The following is an 18551-nucleotide window of genomic DNA, read 5'->3' on the forward strand; positions in this document are numbered from 1 at the left end:
TATCTGTGGTTTAAGAAAAGCACTTTGGTTAAAGTTAGGGAAAGACTGTGGTTCTAAATAAATGTTCCACAGACCAAGATCTTTAACATCAACCAAAAGGTTCCAGTGCAGTTTTTTCAGATAACAGCATTTCAAAATCAAATATTTTGGTGGAAAGTAAATAAAATCTAATCATGGTGACCATAATACTGATGTTTTCGGAAGCAATATTTATAATAATAATAATAATAATAATGATGATAATAATAACGTCAATACCGGTAAACATTTAAGAAAACAGGAGGCAAAAAAGACCATGCCATTAAGGTAATGAATACAACAAAACCAAACAAATAACCAAAATGAGCAAATGGAATAGAAAACAAACAAATAAAGAAATGAATACAATTTATTGTTTACAAAAACAGGGGAACAAAGGAACTGCATAAAAGGACGACATCACTTAAAAGCAATTCTATAAAAATGGGTTTTAAGAAGTGATTTAAAAGAAGTTAATGATTCTGCAAGCCTTATCTCCTCAGGTAGGTTGTTCCAAAGTCGAGGGGCCCTTATGTGACTTATCTGATTTTTAACAACATATGCTCAATATTGGCATTGAAAATGTAATCTTTTATGTTTGCATAATGCTTTTCAAACCAAATGTACTATACGAATCGACTCTATGTATTTTCCATATTTCCAAGGCCAGAGATTCAGTCCTGATGGTGACTGTGTTATGTACCATATATCTCATAGAATAAACTCTTTTCCCACCACATTGAATAGTAATCACAGCTTTAATACTGAGTTATGTGCCATGGGACGAGGTAGCATGATCTGTATTCTGTTGTGCTGTTTTGTGGCAGGACATTTTTTTTTTTGTGACAAACATAACTTCATAATATGAATATAAAAACCTAAAGACGATCACAGACCAGCTTCTTGACAGCCCACACTTTCATTCATTTCCCAGATAGGTTAATATGTGTATGTCGTTGTGACATCTTTGTCTGCATGCTTCCTTGTTAGAAGAACTTCTAGTAGGTACTGACTGTTTAATCAAAATATCAAAGTGGTGTAACAAGGAAAGACTTGCCTGGCCGTTGCTTATTTAGCTCACCTCTTTGTGAGCTGTCAGCATTTGATTGAGGTGCGCTCCACTCCATCCTGTGCTCCTCCACACACGTCAATCATCTAATTTTGTGCAGAAACAACTGTAGAGTAGGTGGTGAATTCTGACTGTCAGACATTTTCAAGCAAGAAATAATGACAGATACTGTAAACTTTGGTATATGTAATATTTTTCCTCCTTAATAAAAAACATCTCTAGCAGTTACTGCATGTTAAGACTTAGCTTGGCACCTATTGATAACATTTTAAAACCCTTCATGAGCACATCAAATGGTTAAAACATTAATACAAGTGGATTTAGTCATGCATAAAAAAAAGCCGAGTTTTAAATTGCTCATCAACAAATTATTTCATGGGTATTTTGTGATAAGCACTTGAAAGTGCATTAGTCATACAAAGCACCACCAATCAAGCAGAAATCACACGCACGCACGCACGCACGCACGCACGCACGCACGCACGCACGCACGCACGCACGCACGCACGCACGCACACACACACACACACACACACACACACACACACACACACACACACATACTGACAATCCACCATTCATCTGTGGAGCTGAATGTCCGGCCAAAAGCGGAGCCTGAGCTTATCTGCACTTTATTATTTCTATTTCATATTTTATAAAAATGTTGACAGATGATATTACCTTCAGTGTCCATAAATCATTACTGATAACATGCCTCTAAATTATGAGTCGGAAAAGAAAGCCCGACCCACATGCCTCTGAGGGGAATACTCCCCCTGCTGACACCCATCAGTCAGAAGTCCTCAGTGTCATCGCTGTGACAGTGGCCCTGAAGGAGAGGAGAATTTATCTGGCTATTAAAAGAAGACCACGGAAGGGATTTGCATGAAGCTACATTATGACTCACTGTGACCTTCATTAAGATATACAGTATACAACATTAGCCTGCGTGCAGCCTCGAGAGCTACTGTTGGACTTTCTTATTATGGGTAGTGGCAGGAAACTAAGTGCTTGGTATTTATTGTTGGGCCCAATAATCTTATACAGCACATACCTGTGGATGAGTAGGTCACAATTCAGACCATAGAAAGTGTAAACAGGGTAATACTACAGTTTATAGCCCTCAAATCAGTGTCCGGAAATGGAAATTGTAGCTGTCCCCATTTCTGCAGGGTTAGAGACAATCAGAATTTCCTGAATAAACCTGAAGAAAATCAACTAATTCTTCTGAAGCTGGTGGAGAATTGTTGCTTAACTATATAAACAGTGATGATGTCCCAGACAGCTTCAAATATGAATCTGGTCCACCCTCAAAAGGCACAGATGAATTGTTCTATGGTTAAACAAATAAAACTGGCTTTTTCAACAGACTATAGCTCACTTATTAATGTATAATCTTTGAAAAAATTTACTGTAAACAGACTGTAAAGTAAACTGATACACTCACAGTTTGTAGCCTTCATGGAGTTGTGATAGACAATCATAGAGCATGATCTAAATGTGAAAAAGACATCCCAAAATGTCTTGAGATATGAATGATCCTTTACTGTAAACTGCCTTACATAAATATTATGACATAATCATCCATTGTCAAACCTTTCAGGTGATTTTGGATGCTTTAACGTGTTTCCATGGCAACATAAATCCTCACAAGTACAGTACTGTTGTTCTCATTTACACACCGTTCCTCTTATCTTTGGCAACTGTTTTTAAGAAAAAAAAAATACTGTCAGTTGTCAAATCAGCCATCAAAGTGAGACCAACTGGGATGTCACCCTGCATGAGTCCTGACATGTGGAAACCTCAACTCAGCAGGGAGAGATGTGTTTTGTTTTTTTACACTGGATTCCCCCTCAAAGTCACAAAGTGATGGCAGTTGCTGTGATTGAAAGGGCATTGCTACACGGGGTGCATTAGTTTTGGGGAATGTGGTGGAGATGATCTGCTGTTGCCTCAACATTGCTACTTCAGTCCATTTTTGCATTAAAGTAAGACGCTGTTAAATTTTCCATCTGCAGGTGCAACGATAATCCATCGATCTCTTACATTAAAATGTGATACTGTCATTAATACCGTATGTCTTGCAATGCCAATTTGCAATGTTTTACACTACATTTCATAGCTATAGTAGGATGTACCGTACTCTGTGCCCGTGTTACAAAGATATAAACAAAATTTGGTTGATTTAATCTTAAATTCAGAGAGCAACTGTAAGTGCACTCATTTGTTTTGTTTTGTGTGAAACTGAGCTACTTCAAAGGAATATTGCGGTGGAAAATTAGTTTATAATTGGCAAACATACACACAAATTCTCACAGCTCAACTAATGAAGAAGGGGAATCCAACATGTGTGTTATAATAATGGAAGTGAAGCTCTGCCTTTGTTTTTACTACCTCTGTTCCTTAAGGCAAAGACAATATATTAAATTTGGACAAAGTAATTAATACATGAGAAGGCATGAATAATTACCTTAGGTGCTGGGGAAGGCCCAAATCTCATATCAAGTTGGGGGCCAGATTCTTTCTGAAAAGGCAGAATGGTTGTTTGGCCCCTCAGTTTACCTTATTAAAATTAACTCTGAATAATGGATCAAGTTCAGGTCATTCCCAGAGGCTGAAGTAATTTTACGATTAACCTGCAAAACAGACTGTGCTCTGCATCTCTAATGTCACTGCAGGAACTCATTTGTTATTTGCCTTTATTTCCTCGCAGGCTATCTCATTCCTCACCCCACTGGCGGTGATATTTGTGGTGAAGATAATTCAGAGGACGGACAAGACGGAGATCAAAGAGGCCTGTTTAGGTGCGTGAGGACACTTACCTGAAATGTCACACTGTCAGACTAAATAAGACTGAGAGGTCCTAAAACACACGTCTCCAACCGGTAACTTGTGAGCCACCAGTAGCTCGCTGAAGGTTCAAAGAACATGCAGTGCTTCCCACAAATAGATTTACTTGGGCAGGCTGCCCAGGTATATTTGGCTATCAATTTCACCATTTTTAATTAATTATTTTTTTAAGTTAGCTGATAAAACTACGCTGTCCACTTAATAGCAAAATGTGTCAGAGACCCTCACACTGAGCTGGAAATAAAAAGCTAATATATACAATATTTTTGGATGGGCTGGAACAGCGGGGCGGAGCTATAAAGTGAGTGTCTGTCACTGAGTGACAGATCAAAATTACACCACAGGTTGGCGACTTTTCAAATTAATAGTCTTCCAGTTTCACACAGAGTGCAGCCATATAATAGGTTTTGACTTATACATGTGTTTCTTTCAGGACGGGAAGAGGTCCCAATCAAAGGGGAAACACTGTTTCCTGTTAAATCTTATATTAGAACTCTTTATTTCAAACTTTTCAAACCAATTTGGCCACACCCAACTTACATGCACTGCATCAGGCATTTAGGGAACATCTGATACCTAAGATATCCCCCACGCTCCCCTTTGATTGTAAATGTAAGCGATGCATACAGAAGAAAACATGCACACGTTGTTGAATTTAAGCTGTTGTCAGACAAAATGTGTGAGTATTAGTTTGTTATTGATCACATAAAAGAAGCTTTTTCAGCTGGTTTGGGTTGAGCTCAGCTATGTGAATAAATGTTACTAAACATGAGGAGCTCTCGGACACCTTCATGTTGTCAAAGTAGCTCTCAGAAGAAAATGAGTTGGAGACGCATGTCCTTAAATGACAGCGTGGACTGTATGTTATAGTCGCTGCTGTTGGAGTTTTTTAACATCTCAGAATTAGCCCTTTCTCTTGATAATTTTCTTACACTTAAATATCTTTCATCTTCCCCCAGTTCTGCCTGGAAGCTGGGGCTAATTGGTGACTTAGAAGCACCTTATTTTTTTTTTTTATTTAATAGCAATCAGTGTGGTACTGCACAAGTTAATCTTAATCACAGCAGCCATGAGTATTTACCTATTTAAAATGTTTATGCTATTTGTTCCATTCCCAACTGCTTCTGGCGTTTCTCTCCCACTGACTGTTTCCTGTTTGCCGTTTTCCCCGCGGGTTCAAGAGGCCTGCAGAGGCTTTGGGACATCGGAAAGCATTAAGAGAGTTCAACACAAATCCAATTAAAGAGACACACAGAGATGAATCAGGTGGAGAGAGGGTGGCTTAGTGCATCAGTGCAGAGATTACAGTGCTGTGTAGAACTTAACAGGCCCATTACCGCCTGCAGAGAAGCACTTCTACAAGTCGTGCAGAAAAACAACATCACTCAGACCAACAAAGAATAAAAGATCATAGTTTTGAGGGTGGCTTTGAACCAAAGCTACATCTAGACCTAATGAGAGAGAAATATCAGGAAGCAGTTTGTTATTAATGTGAAGGTGTGCAGACCTGTTTATTTTTATTTTTTTAATCTCTGGCTCAAAGCGCAGAAAAGTAGCTGTCTCTATATTCTCACAAAATTACAGAGTTTCAAGCTTTCCCCGAGGATCCTCAAAATCTGAATCACATTTTCAAACATATTAACGAGCTTGCATAAATTGTGTTTTTTTTAGTTGGGTACTCTCTTCTATAACACCAGTGGGACTTTATTTTGCTAAAATCTTGCATTCATTGTTTGATACACTGTTCTGTTATCTCACTGCCGCTTTAATTTAGTTTTTTCTTCTTTCAGAGTAAAAAAAGGAACAAAGTGTTCACTTTTCAGAATTGTCTAATAACCCTTCATCGTTCCCAAACTCCTGGCGCTTAATTTTGTAATTATCCATCAGTCAGGATATAATGAAGTCATTTTGAAAGTTTGATTATGTTTTCCAAATGGGCTCACTGAGAATGGCACAGTGATGACTCTGTTGTGATTATTTTTAATTTTGGTTACAATGCGTGAACAATATTATTCATCATGGGAATATGACAGCGCAGAGTACGCACAGACCCTGCGGTTTCTGCTGTGTATTGGGAAGAACCTTCAAGTGAAACACTGATAGTTTTCATCAGGAGTTTGTGTTGCCTCTGCATATTTATACACAAACGTGTCAAAGCTTCAACCCTCCAGATTTGATAATCCCTTACAGAAAAAAACACATTAGTTTCCCATGTTTTCATTGCATTACATTACATTACTTTTCACTTAGCTGACGCTTTTATCCAAAGCGACTTACAATAAGTGCATTTCAACCATGAGGGTACAAATTCAGAACAACAACAATTAAGAAAGTAAAATTTTCTTCAAGAAAGCCAAACTTCAAAGTGCTATAAGTAAGTGCCATTTTAAGCACCACTAAAGTGCTACCTATTCAAGGTCAAATCAGAAGAGGAGTGTTTTTAGTTTGCGGTGGAAGATGTATAGACTTTCTGCTGTCCTGATGTCGGTGGGGAGCTCATTCCACCATTTAGGAGCCAGGACAGCAAACAGTTGTGATGCTGTAGTGTTTAGCTCAGTGAGGGAGCAACAAGCCGATTGGTAGATGCAGAGCGGAGTGAACGGGCTGGGGTGTAAGGTTGGACCATGTCCTGGATGTAGACTGGACCCGATCTGTTCGCAGCACGGTACGCAAGTACCAATGTTTTGAAACGGATGGGGGCAGCTACTGGTAACCAGTGAAGGGAGCGGAGGAGGAGCGGAGTAGTGGGAGTGAATTTAGGAGGTAAAAGACCAATCGAGCTGCTGCATTCTGGATGAGCTGCAGAGGACGAATGGTACATGGGACATCACATGTATCACACATGTTTACCGGTTGCAACATATGATAACATGAGGAAAACGTGGAAAGGTTTTCACATGGGAATTTACATAGAATTCACACATTGCACTGTGAAAATATTCCAAAACCACGTTTCACATGCAAAATACATGTTTCAGATGTGGTTACATTAGTTTTTGCATGTATGAAATTCATGTGTTTTTTTTCTGTAAGGGATACTAAACTGCTGGGGCATGTCATTGCACACCTGCTTTGTTAAGGAATGTCAGATATCAGAAAAGCTGAGAGAGAGGGACTTTGGCAATACAATAGCAGCAGCCCTGTCTTTATTTAATAGGCCTCTAATTTCCTGAAACTACCTTTGTGCAATCACTCGAACAAACTCTAAGCTACAGTGGTGTGAAAAAGTGTTAGCACCCTTCTTGATTTCTTATTTTTTTGCATTTGTCACACTTAGATGTTTCATATCATCAAACAAATTTAAATATTAGTTAAAGATAACACAAGTAAACACAAAATGCAGTTTTTAAATGAAGGTTTTTATTATTAAGGAAAAAAAAAAATCCAAACCCACATGGCCCTGTGTGAAAAAGTGTTTGCCCCCTAAACCTAATAACTGGTTGGGCCACCCTTAGCAGCAACAACTGCAATCAAGCGTTTGCGATAACTTGCAATGAGTCTTTTACAGCTGTGGAGGAATTTTGGCCGACTCATCTTTCCACAGTTGTTGTAATTCAGCCACATTGGAGGGTTTTCCAGCACCAACCACCTTTTTAAGGTCATGCCACAGCATCTCAACAGGATTCAGGTCAGGACTTTGACTAGGCCACTCCAAAGTCTTCATTTGTTTTTTCTTCATCCATTCAGAGGTGGACTTGCTGGTGTGTTTTGGATCATTGTCCTGCTGCAGAACCCAAGTTGGCTTCAGCTTGAGGTCACGAACAGATGGCCGGACGTTCTCCTTCAGGATTTTTTTGGTAGACAGTAGAATTCATAGTTCCATTTATCACAGCAAGTCTTCCAGGTCCTGAAGCAGCAAAACAGCCCCAGACCATCACACTACCACCACCATATTTTACTGTTGGTATGATGTTCTTTTTCTGAAATGCGGTGTTACTTTTACGCCAGATGTAACGGGACACACACCTTCCAAAAAGTTCAACTTTTGTCTCGTCAGTCCACAGAGTATTTTCCCAAAAGTCTTGGGGATCATCAAGATGTTTTCTGGCAAAAATGAGACGAGCCTTAATGTTCTTTTTGCTCAGCGGTGGTTTTGGTCTTGGAACTCTGCCATGCAGTCATTTCTGCCCAGTCTCTTTCTTATGGTGGAGTCATGAACACTGACCTTAACTGAGGCAAGTGAGGCCTGCGGTTCTTTGGATGTTGTTGTGGGGTCTTTTGTGACCTCTCGGATGAGTCGTTGCTGCTCTCTCGGGGTAATTTTGGTCAGCCGGCCACTCCTGGGAAGGTTCACCACTGTTCCATGTTTTCTCCATTTGTGGATAATGGCTCTCACTGTGGTTCGCTGGAGTCTCAAAGCTTTAGAAATGGCTTTATGACCTTTTCCAGACTGATAGATTTAAATTACTTTCTTTCTCATTTGTTCCTGAATTTCTTTGGATCTCGGCATGATGTCTATCTTTTGAGGATCTTTTGGTCGACTTCACTTTGTCAGGCAGGTCCTATTTAAGTGATTTCTTGATTGAGAACAGGTGTGACAGTAATCAGGCCTGGGTGTGGCTAGAGAAATTGAACTCAGGTGTGATAAACCACAGTTAAGTTATGTTTTAACAGGAGGGGGCAAACACTTTTCCACACAGGGCCATGTGGGTTTGGATTTTTTTGTCTCCCTTAATAATAAAAACTGCATTTTGTGTTTACTTGTGTTATCTTTGACTAATATTTAAATTTGTTTGATGATCTGAAACATTTAAGTGTGACAGACATGCAAAAAAATAAGAAATCAGGAAGGGGGCAAACACTTTTTCACACCACTGTATATGTGACCATTTTTGGGTGACCAAAGACATAAACACAATCCAAATATGGCACAGACCTGTTTGGGGGAAGAGATAGGTGCAGGATGAATATACTGTTAGGAGGATGAATTCAGCAGGTGCCCTGGTGGTGGGCTTCATGAACAGCCAATCACACTGGCTTCTCTCAGAGCATTTAAAAGTATAATTAGGAGATAAGAGGTGAGTTCTGGCTAAACTGGAGGCAGAGTCACAAGTTGGTAATATACAGTCTGCCATATGACTACGCAGCACCCTAAAGAGACTTTAGGAACAGATAATGCCTCTTTTATGAGTGTGATCAGTCACTTATGCTGACTCACCAGAAACTGGCACATTTGGTGCCAGGAGTTTAAAAAACAGGCTTAAGTGCAAAAACATGGACTGTCAAAGTGTGTCAAATCTACAAAAAAGTAATAATCAGTCCATTCATCACCATCAGGAACCATTCCAAAGAGAGACCGTGACGGAGGAACAATATTTTTAAACCTACAAGGACTCGGCCTCCTCATACTGAGAGAGAGAAGGAAACACACTGCAATTTAATGCCCCATTTTTGAAATGGTCAAACAGAACGTGTCTCATTTTGTGCTTTCATTGGATCTGCGCTAAATTTGCCCAAATTAACAAGCTATTAAATAACATTGACACTGAGCTCCTCTGCAGCTCAGGAAGAAAATACATTTGAGCGCTTGCAACGTGGAGTGAATTCAATTCAGCTTCAGACCACTGGGATTAACCTCTGAGGGCAGGCACGCTGGTTAATGATGAGCCCCTGAGGCTCTCTTTATAGCTAATTAAATGAACGTACAGCTAAGTTTTTTTTATATGTAGAAAAAGATTTGAGTGAGCATTTTAATGTGACCAGTACTGTAAGCAACTGTAAAAGGATAAATACCTTTTCAGCTATAATAACATGCAAAGAACATTACATTATCTATTGATCACTGTTCAATCGCGTTTCATTGTACCTTCTATTCTCCATACGGGGGATTTCGAGTGCATCGATTTTGCATCGATTTTGTCTGCAACAAAGAATCCAAACACAGCGAGAGCCATCGTTGATGCAAGTTCACGCCAAGCGAAGTAAAACATGTAACACTTGACGGCAGCCTTTTTATACTCCTCCCCTGCAGTCATGGACAGTTTTCACCGACCATCAAGTGGGACGAAGTCAGCCAACTGCACCAAATGCCTTTTACTGGTCAAAATTTCAGTTTGTTGCAAAATCTCATCACCAGTCTCATCAACCTTTTTGTATGCACTGCCAATAAGCTATTAAGCCAACACAATAACAACAAGTAAGCATTCATCTCAGTGCACCACTGTGCATAAGAACAGCCCCACAGGTCTGCTAGTGAGGCTTTCCCTATGTTTCAAAACCTGCTTGTTGCTGCTTATGGCACATAAATCCTGACAACCATCTGTCTAGCTGCAAGGAAAACTCCCATGACTCTAATTGGCTAATTTATTTCCATATTATATTAAAGAGTAGGAAATCTGCCAGAACCTGTGTTGCACTAATAGTAAAAAATTACTCCTTTACTACAGCAGCACTGTTTCAATTAATCTTTTGTATGCTGGAAATGTCAACTTCATCTGTTTGACCAATTTCAATGATAAACCACTGTAAGATGCCTATTTATATGTATCTCTCCTTCTCCAGCTGTGTCCCTGGCTCTCGCCCTAAATGGAGTCTTCACAAATACTATCAAGTTGATTGTTGGCAGGTATGCTGAGCAAACAGAAGCATTTTACATGATGCTGCATTTTTAGCTGTAAGCTCTGATAACATAAGAGCACATTTCTCATATGGCCAATGAATTGTTTAACAAGTAAAATGGAATCCTTTCCATCGATAATACTGACACTATCTTTTGGGTTGCGTTTGATTTCCAGACCCAGGCCTGATTACTTCCAGCGTTGTTTCCCAGATGGACAAGTGAATGCGAAGATGCTGTGCACCGGGGAGCCGGAGATAGTCTCCGAGGGACGCAAAAGCTTCCCCAGCAGCCATTCCTCCTGTGAGTATCACGAGGCAGAAGCTGCAGATCTCTGCCAGCTCCTGCAACACAATGCCAAAACATATCAGAACTCACACACTGACTCATTAAAATGGCTTACAGCATTTGCTGTTCACTCTATTTGATCTTGATGCTCTTAGCAACTTTTAACCAAGTAGAAAATATCCCTGCGAGCTGACTGGCTGTGTACGAGGTGTTTCTTGCTGCTGCCTCTCTTTAAAGGTAATTCCAGCATGTAGCAATGATATATCATTCAATTTATGCCCTGAGGCATCTTGTTAAGATTGAGTCAAGCACATTAATTCATGCTGACTTAACAGTCAAACACACACCCACTGTTTCAGCTTCATCCGACTTCCTGTATTGAGCTGTGCAGCCCGGTGCGGGACACTGGACATCTTTTTTCACTGTATTGCTCTCCAAGCTGTTTTCACTTCAGCAGCGCGTTAAATAATTCACATGTTTTTCTGTTGTCCAACAGATGAATGTTAAATTGTGTGCGTGGAGCGCTTGCTGTGGTGCCACACAGATGTTGAATAAACCCTCAGTATTATATGGTGCATCGGGCATGTAAAGACAGCATTTCAGAAGATACATCTTTGAAAACGCCACTTAATGGCCTTACCGCCATTGAAGATAAAACATGTGCCTGCAAACTTTTGAATTTCTTTTCCTCTCTTGCTTATAGCAACTATAAAGTCCACAACAGTAAAATGCGTGCATTGACATTACACTCACAAAAGAAAGAGCTTTATTTCCTCTAGTCAGCTGTTCACCGACTGTGACATGGTTGATATTTATATACAGTGTATATCTTATTACATTTCCACTCTAGATGCACATTCACAGTTAACAAGATAATTATGTAGATGTCATAAGTACTGCAGGAATGTGTAAACAAGTGAAGGGTTGCATTGCACTGAAGCATTTAATTGTCACAGATTGAAAAGAAGTGAAAGTGTGTGATGATATAACCATCTTGAAAATTATACATATGCGTTCAGGTTGAAGTATTCTTGAGTGCGTGCTGGAATTTCATGCTTCTTGTGAAATGGTTTGAGAGTGTGTTTAAATGTCATCCTGCTGTGAGTGAGGCTGCGTTGACCTACTCTACAACAGTCCAACAAATCAAACATGATTACTGGACTTTGCGTGTGAACAGAAGCATGCCAAGACGCCATCCTGGATGAGATGGCATTGGCGGTGAAAGTTTCTCATTGATTTTAAAGATGGCTGTAATTTCACGGTCTGGTTTAATTTCAAATGGCTGTTTTAGCATAATATTAAAGATTAATGCTTACGGCTGCTCAGACACCTGCTTTAGGAAAGAATTGCTTTGAAGTGCTTCACTGTCCCATTAGAAATGGCAGAGAGGGACAACGCTCTGTAATTCACTGCAGCGCTGTGTATGGATTACATTCATCTATACAGCAGCTCTAACAGCCTTATGTTCTTGCACTGTGAGCGAGAAAGTGATTGAGAGAACAGCGCGACGGGGACACAGAGTACCCGTGTGCCTGCGCGTCTTGAGAGCAGAAGAAATCCAATTTCCTGTCTTTTGACCAGACAATGCTTGTTGGACCACGCATAAGTTACAGAGCTTTTACCCAGGCAAATGTGGCAAGGGACAGAGGAACAGGGCCAGACAGATGATGAGAGAGAATGAAACCTCATGTAAAGTGGCGTCTGGGTGTCACACAACATCACTTCTGGCTGGTGTGAAGCCTGAAGCTCAGACTGGAGGAAAAATTTAAAAAAAATTACATTATCAGACTCAGAAAATGCATTTACAGACGTACGGATTGTAGCACGATGTGATGCTCTAATCTGCATGGTGAAATAGAATCCAAACTAATCCATCAAATCAGCCAAGACAAAGATATAAATACATACCAGACTTCAGTTTTTGATGGCAGCTATTTTCTAAAGCACACAAACTATTATTCATTTATTTCAAAGTCTTTATAGCTGCTCGTGTTCTCTGTGATTCGATTTATTTTTCGCGCCTCACAGAAAAGTAACTGAAGAAGAGAAATTGGAGGAGACAGGTCCCAGAAGGAGTAAAGCAAATGGATAAACACAAACTCCCCTGAACCCACTGCACCAATACACGCTGTACTAAAGCAAACAGACCGAAGGCATTACCTGTAATTGTCTACTTCTTATTCATATTCATCCCGGCATCTCCCCTCGTGAATATTAAGCCATTAGATATGATCAATTAATATACACTTTTAAAACCATCTGCCGTCTTCACCATCTATGTCCTCTCCAGCGCCTAAATGAATCCTGTGAGACGGACCTCATCGCAGCTTTGGATTTCCACATTGCTTCCATCACTTATGAACAGATTAACCACAGCTTGCAGTGTCCATCATATTAGTTCAGAATTGCACTTCTGCAAAGTGAGCTCCTGGTTTTACTACAACACAGTCAGGCACACTTCAGTGCAGAGCGAAGTAGCAATTATACAGCGCTAATAAGGAGCTTTTCTATGTTAATGGATGAAACCAGCCTCCGTGCTTAAGTAGCTGGTTAATATGCAGTACTTGTGGTGAGAGTCGGAGCGCTGTCCCACTGGTCCCTGCAGGGGTCAAAGGCCAGAACGGGAGGGAGAGAGTTGGGAAGGTTGGAAGATGGAAAGCATATTAATTAGCATTCAGTAATTTCTCTATTCTTGAGTGTGGTATTGACAGAGTGTTGTATCACAAAGGGGCACATACAGTGAGTAGTGATGAAGCTACTGCAGACTGGAGGTTAAAGAAAGTTTGTGTGGTTACAAAGGTGAGAGTGCACAGCTGCAAAAGTAGCTCTTTGAAGATGTACCAAAGCAGTGCTCTGAGTTAAATACTAACATTAGCAGGTTAATACATCATGGTGATAATGATAAAATGCTAGCAGGTGTGATGTTTACAACCTGGTATCACATGAAAGTGTGTACTACACCCGTCTGTTCACTGCAGGGTACCGTGTCGGAGTCACGTTTTGCCTTGCAAAGACGTAAAAAGTTTGATGTTTCAGGTTTCCGCACCAAAATCCATATGATGAGGTTTAGGCTTAAAGATCCTGTAAAGTAGAAATGAAAATGAGTTTTAAGTTCATCACAACACAGAAGCATGGGTTGTTAACTACCCATCCAAATTTGAATGAAAAAAAAACAGACAAGTATGTTAAATTAGGGTTTGAAATCATGAGAAAATCAGCAGTCCCTTCTGCTCTGAGACTGTGGGGGCGTGTCACCTGAAGCCCCGCCCACTCGCTGGAAGGCGCCGCCTCTCTCAAGTACCTACAACCAGGACAATGCACGCTACGGCAAGCCGGACAATGGACTCTGCGTCGAGCAATGAAATAGGACTCGTTCAGCCTTATATGTTTGAGCTACCAGAATCAAGTTCTGAGCAGGACACCGACCAACCTGACAATCAACTACGTTCTTCGTTCTTCTCAGTCTGCAACAGAATGGTAATTTTTTTCCTCTCATTTATTCAAATTAGCAACAACAGCAACAACTAGCTAAATCAAGTTCTGATATCGTAACAGACTGTATTTTAACAGTATTCCATATAGTTTTCTTTGCAGTCACAGATCAAGTTAGCAGTCATCTTCCACACTTCAATATATATGTTATACAACCTTGTTGTAGATTTTTAACTAAGTGAACCCTGTACTCTCTTTTTACTTCTGTTTCCCATTATGTTTATAGGTGAAAGAATCCCGTTATTATAATTATTATTTAGACTACTATCAAATTTAACACATGGTGTATTGTTAGTTTCATTCAACTCCACCTACCTGCAGTCTTCTGAGTGTTTTATGTGTTAATTGCTTTGTCGTTGAATCGTACCAGCTGAGTACCAGAATGCTGTAAACCAACTACATACCTTTATTGACTAGTTGTTCATGATAAATAATTGATCAATTAAATAGTTAAAAGGATCTTTAGTCAATCCATTAATTGAACTGAACATGTACAGGTGCACATGTGGGGAATGCAGGACGATGTCCACAGAGGAAGAGAATATCTGCTGCAGAGAGATTAATGCTGTAAGTAAAATTTAAAAAAAAAAAACATCTTCCACAATGATCATTTACAACCAGTAGGGTACGAGATCCCTCCACTGAAACAACTTATTTTGTAACAGGTTGTGAATAGATGTGCACAGCTTCCAGGAGTCCCACGATGCATCACTCTCCATCCAGGACCAGAACCAGTCTGCCTGAACCCGACTCCCTGCAGGATGCCCTAAACATCTACCAGACAGGGCCACTTGAGATGAAGGAAAGGCCTGTGTAAGTTTCATAAAGACATTTTGTTATTGATTTTTTTTGATGAAACACTATGAATGTCTTTTAAAAATTGGGATGGTTTATGACTCAAAACCAAGTCGAACTGTTTACACAATCATATTTGTGTCGCTGACTAATCACCACACATACAATAATCTGTGAAAAAAAATAACGTATTAGAGGACTCACTTTATTGCACTAGTTTATTGATTAATACACACCAAAACACTATAACTTGCTTTTGATATATAGGCAAACAAAGTCATGATATTCAACTAATGACAAACAAGCTCTGAGCTATTAATAAACAGCTTGCATTCATGTGTTGCTTTTATATTACACAATTAACACGATGTTTGATAAAGCCTAAACAGTACATGCATAAGGTGTTGTAAAAAAAACACTGGTAAATATAATACAACAGGTAGAAGAGCTGATAAGTAGAGGCCAATAACTGAGGGTTAACATAGGTTTTTATTCAATAGTCAATAGACATCTGCCTTGAATTAGTGTGAGGGAAGATGAAGACAGAAAAGAACTGCTTGGCAATCCAAGACAACCTGTTGGTGGGTGCAGTAATCTCAGAGCAGAGACATGCAGCTCCAGGATACCTGAAAAAAACAAGCACACAACTACACGAGTGAGGAGAACTGCAGAGTCACTGGGACATCCTGATAGCAAGGAATTACAATAATCTCACCGAGGCAGGGGAATAACTCAACATCTGACACACAATTACCAAAATAAAGAGCAAAATCAAGACTGAGGCTTTTTTTTAGGGCGATGTCTTCAACAAATATATTGGTTAACAATATATATTAATGTAAGACATCTCCCCCTTCCAAAGGCAAACCTTGAGAAAACTAAAACCGGTACAGAGGGTCGGTGATTCTAACGTTACACTGGAGTACAAAAAAAACAACCCGGGAAGACAATATATCCTCTGGGCCATGTTTACCATCACCCTGAAACGTAAAATAGAGAGTTAAGTGCATTATAGTTCCTTATTGTAGCTATATTGACACGCATAAAACAATCTGCGGTTATCGGAGCATTTTCCAAAATACCGTTATTCTACACCGAGTAAAATCATGTTAGATATTTGCACCGCGGACTAAATATAGCAGAGATACCTCTGGAAAAGTTATCGAGTATAATTAGAACAAGCACACAGAACTTGCGCTGAGTGGTGAACTGCTGGCGGCGGCGGACGGTGCCGGTGTGTCCGGAGATGAACTACCGGGAGGACGATGCTCGGTTCGGCTCCACGCTGCAGGAGAAGCGGTGCGTCCGTCAACTCCATCTGTCTCCGGTGGAAGTTGAAACTATCCTTCGTGAAATGGTCCCTGCAGAGGCGGCTGTTGGTGTTAATCTTAAACTCTCCATCAGCAAGGCTCTTCACAAAACCAATCCACCTCTTTTTCCTTTCTTCATCAGTAGGAAATTTAAATAACAATGCAGCGCTGCTTTGGAGGTTCTTGCTTCCAGGAAAGATGAACTTGCGGGTGGAGGGAGACGTCCTGCAGCAGCTAGCTGATGTATAATAACTATCTGACTACTGCAGGAGTAGAACTGAAGTCGAGTGGGATGACTTCTTATGCAAATGAGCTCCAGGCTTGTATACCATTTCACCGTGTGAGAGGAGGAGCCATGCAGAAGGTTATATAAACCGTCTGTGCGGTAGCTCGGTGACGTACTGAAGCTAGATTTTAGCCCCGCCTAAAATAAACCTGAGCTGAAGACAGATGAGAAACTGTTTAACGGTCTAACTCCATATTTCAGTGTGACAACGTTTTCAAACTTTGCACATGCTTTCAGCAACTCATTTCACACATATATAATGTACTGAGAAGCAAATCTTGGAATTTGCTTTACATGGTCTTTAAAAGATCCTGGTAATTTTACATAAGCAAGATTATGTTCATTCGCGTATGCACTTTTCACATTTAGGTGAGGCAAAACGTGACACTGACACAGTATCCTCTCGTGGACTGACAAAGTAGCTGAGAATACTGGGAACGTCATTTGTCGTGTTGTTAGTATTACAGTTCATTATAGAGTTTTATATTAACCACATGAACCAAAGTACTCAACAAATTAAAATTTTGACTTGATAATGGCTCTTGATGAAAATTCAGAGGCTCACCAAAAGGTTTTGTGATTCAACCTGTAAAATATATTTGACTCAAAACCCAAATCCAATACATGAATGTTGTTTTTGTATTAAGAATGATTGTGCAAAACTTTTGAGAATGTAACTAATTTGTTTTAAATTGATCATGCTGCTCTACTGTCACCTTTAGCTACTGCATCACAAATATCCCGGAGGCGGGCAACCACTGATTGGAAATTATAATGGAAAATCTAAAAACAAATTGAACACAAAAAAACCCAGATGTTCCATGATCTTTCAAAATCTGTATGGTACATACAGATATTCAAAAATCATGGATTGCAAAGATTTAGGAAGACAGTTATTGTCTTCCTAAAATGCAAATACAGACTCAAAGGAAGTGTAACTGTCAGAGAGACATGTTGAAGTAAGAATGGTGTAGTTATAAATTCATAAATATTATTTGTTCGCACAGTCATTAAAAGGGCAATAAATGACATTTTAGATAGATAGGCAAGCTTGATTAAAATGCAATTAAAATCTGTTAAGTTTAAATTGTTGATCTTAGAATACCGTAATTCTTTATGTAAGGTCGTAATGTCACGTAAAGTAACAGGCCACACCCAAAGTTAACGTAAACACATGACCGTGGCATTGTGGGTAATTTTTGCTGACACAGAGGCAGAGAAGAGTGAACGACCCTGAGCTAAGCAAATTCTGCACTTGGCCCAAATAGTTTTTCATTTGTTAATATATTTGTGTATAGTGTTGTTGACATACATTTACATTGACATGTGTTGTATTTTGAGTGATTTTATCGTGCAGTTTTACGACATTGCTGATATGCTAACATATGTGAGTCTATTTAGCAACGGACGTTTGCCTGAGAGACTCCAGAAAGAGTTCACAATGTATGTCTGAACGTTTGTTTTATTTATAGTTTTCACGGCGTCCGAGGTGATGAGGTCTATGGTGTACAAGGTGTCTGCGGCGACAAAGAGAGAGAGAGCGCGCAAATAAAAATCATCAAAAGACATCAGCATGAAGCGTGGTCATTATTTGTTGGACCAGTGTAGCTACACTGAAAACGTACCGCCAACGTGGCCGACAGTTCAGAGTGAGGAGCAGCACGTGTCCTGGGAGCAGAGAGGTGGGAAGCATGACACAACGGTTCTTACCAGACTTCCTGCACCTGGGCCTTCAGTCTTCTCAGGGGACCCACTTAAGTTCTTAGAGTGGAGCACAAGTTTTAAGACATTAATAGAACAGCGATTCACAAATCCAGCAAACAGTTTTTTGTACCTGCAAGAGTACATCAGTGGTGAGGCACGATCTGTATTGGAAGGAAGCTTCGA

General features: G+C 39.9%; 1 protein-coding gene across 3 annotated transcripts in view; it reads left to right on the forward strand.

Moving 5' to 3' along the window:
* Positions 1-18551, forward strand: part of plpp4 (phospholipid phosphatase 4) — a 57619-nt gene that overhangs the window by 24705 nt on the left and 14363 nt on the right. For all 3 annotated transcript variants that reach the window (XM_069690049.1, XM_069690050.1, XM_069690051.1), the window contains 3 exons: positions 3801-3891; positions 10439-10502; positions 10672-10796. In XM_069690049.1, the coding sequence (XP_069546150.1) occupies positions 3801-3891; positions 10439-10502; positions 10672-10796 (280 nt within the window). The remainder of the gene's footprint in view (positions 1-3800; positions 3892-10438; positions 10503-10671; positions 10797-18551) is intronic.

This window comes from Brachyistius frenatus, unplaced genomic scaffold (genome assembly GCF_029030835.1).
Source record: "Brachyistius frenatus isolate BFR_SWC_R1_liver_20210118 unplaced genomic scaffold, ASM2903083v1 Contig_8, whole genome shotgun sequence".
Taxonomy (NCBI): domain Eukaryota; kingdom Metazoa; phylum Chordata; class Actinopteri; family Embiotocidae; genus Brachyistius; species Brachyistius frenatus.